This window comes from Myotis daubentonii, chromosome 13 (genome assembly GCF_963259705.1).
Source record: "Myotis daubentonii chromosome 13, mMyoDau2.1, whole genome shotgun sequence".
NCBI classification, from domain to species: Eukaryota; Metazoa; Chordata; class Mammalia; order Chiroptera; family Vespertilionidae; genus Myotis; species Myotis daubentonii.
This window is the reverse complement of record NC_081852.1, coordinates 29,252,959-29,254,260: the sequence shown is the minus strand read 5'-3', so window position 1 is coordinate 29,254,260 and position 1,302 is coordinate 29,252,959. Positions and strand designations below refer to the sequence as shown.

Below are 1,302 nucleotides of genomic sequence, written 5' to 3'. Positions count from 1 at the left end.
GGTTTTGATTCTAAAGATCAGGCAATTAATTAGCATGAGCAATAATGTTAAGTTAAACAAACAGTCATATTATACTATGTTATAACAATTATACCTTAAAAATTCAGAGTAAAGTGAGTCAGCTGTGGAGGGCATAGGAGTGTTCTCCTTGTGGAGATGGCCTGGCTCTGGCACCCTGGCCAGCGGGCCTTGGGATGAGGCATCTTCGCTGGTGAATTCCGCTTCAGCCTTTCTGGTGTGGCTGCCAGGCGGGTTGCTCTGCTGTGCTCCATCACCTTCTCCGAAAGATGCATCCTGACTTATCTCCACACTTGAACACTGAAGAATGCAATGTCTTAACACTTAAGGAATTTCACAAAAATCACAGCATTCTGAAATTTTTTGGTCATTGCAATGATCTTGATCAGGAGATGAGAAAATGCTTGAAGAATGAGTACATGGAAAAGAGGACCAAGACCAGAGAGCTTGGTAATGCGATGTGAAAGAGACTTTCCAATCCTACAGAGGAATCTGAAGCATCTACACTAATAAAAGAGAAAAATGGTAATTGGCGTACGACGATACCCTTTTCATTGGCTAATCAGGGCTATATGCAAATTAACTGCCAACTAAGATTGGCAGTTAACTGCCAACAAGATGGCGGTTAATTTGCATATGTAGGCACAATGCAGGGAGGCGAAAGGGAAAGCAGGAAGAAGCCCCCTGCCACTGACAGTGATCGGAAACCCAGGGGGGAGCTAAGAGCCCTGGGGCTGCCTTTGCCCTGCCCCCCAGCCATGATCGGAGAATCAGGCGCCTTTGCTGCCCTGGCCAGTGATAGCAGGAAGTAGGGGTGGAGCCAGCGATGGGAGCTGGGCACGGTCAAAGCTGGCAGTCTCGGGAGCTAGGGGCCCCTTGCCTGGGCCTAAAACGGAGCCCACGATCACGGGGCCGCTGCAGCTGTGGGTCCCCGCTGCCCGAGCCAGACGCCTCAGCCAGAGGCCTCAGGCCTGGTCAAGGGGCCGATACGGTGATTGGTGATCGGAGGGTGATGAGGGTCAACTCCTCTGGCCGAGGCATCAGGACTGGGTGGGGAGCTGAGCCGGGGGTTGGGGGGATATGATGGTCCCCTTGCCCAGGCCTGAAGCCTGGGTCAGAGGCGTCAGGCTTGGGCGGGGGGTGGAGCAAGCGATCAGAGGGAGATGGGGGTCCCCTGCCCAGGCATGATTCCTGGGCCAGAGGCCTCAGGCCTGGGCGGGGGCCAGAGCCAGTGATCAGGAGGACATGGGGGTCCCCTGTCCAAGCCTGACACCTCTGGTGGAG

General features: G+C 53.8%; 1 protein-coding gene across 1 annotated transcript; it reads left to right on the top strand.

The window, feature by feature from the left end:
* The first annotated feature begins 257 nt into the window (after positions 1–257).
* On the top strand, positions 258–498 carry LOC132214532 (COX assembly mitochondrial protein 2 homolog). The gene has a single exon (XM_059661909.1). It carries the CDS (start codon positions 288–290, stop codon positions 480–482), a length of 195 nt encoding a protein of 64 aa, XP_059517892.1. The 5' UTR covers positions 258–287; the 3' UTR covers positions 483–498.
* Positions 499–1,302: the final 804 nt, after the last annotated feature.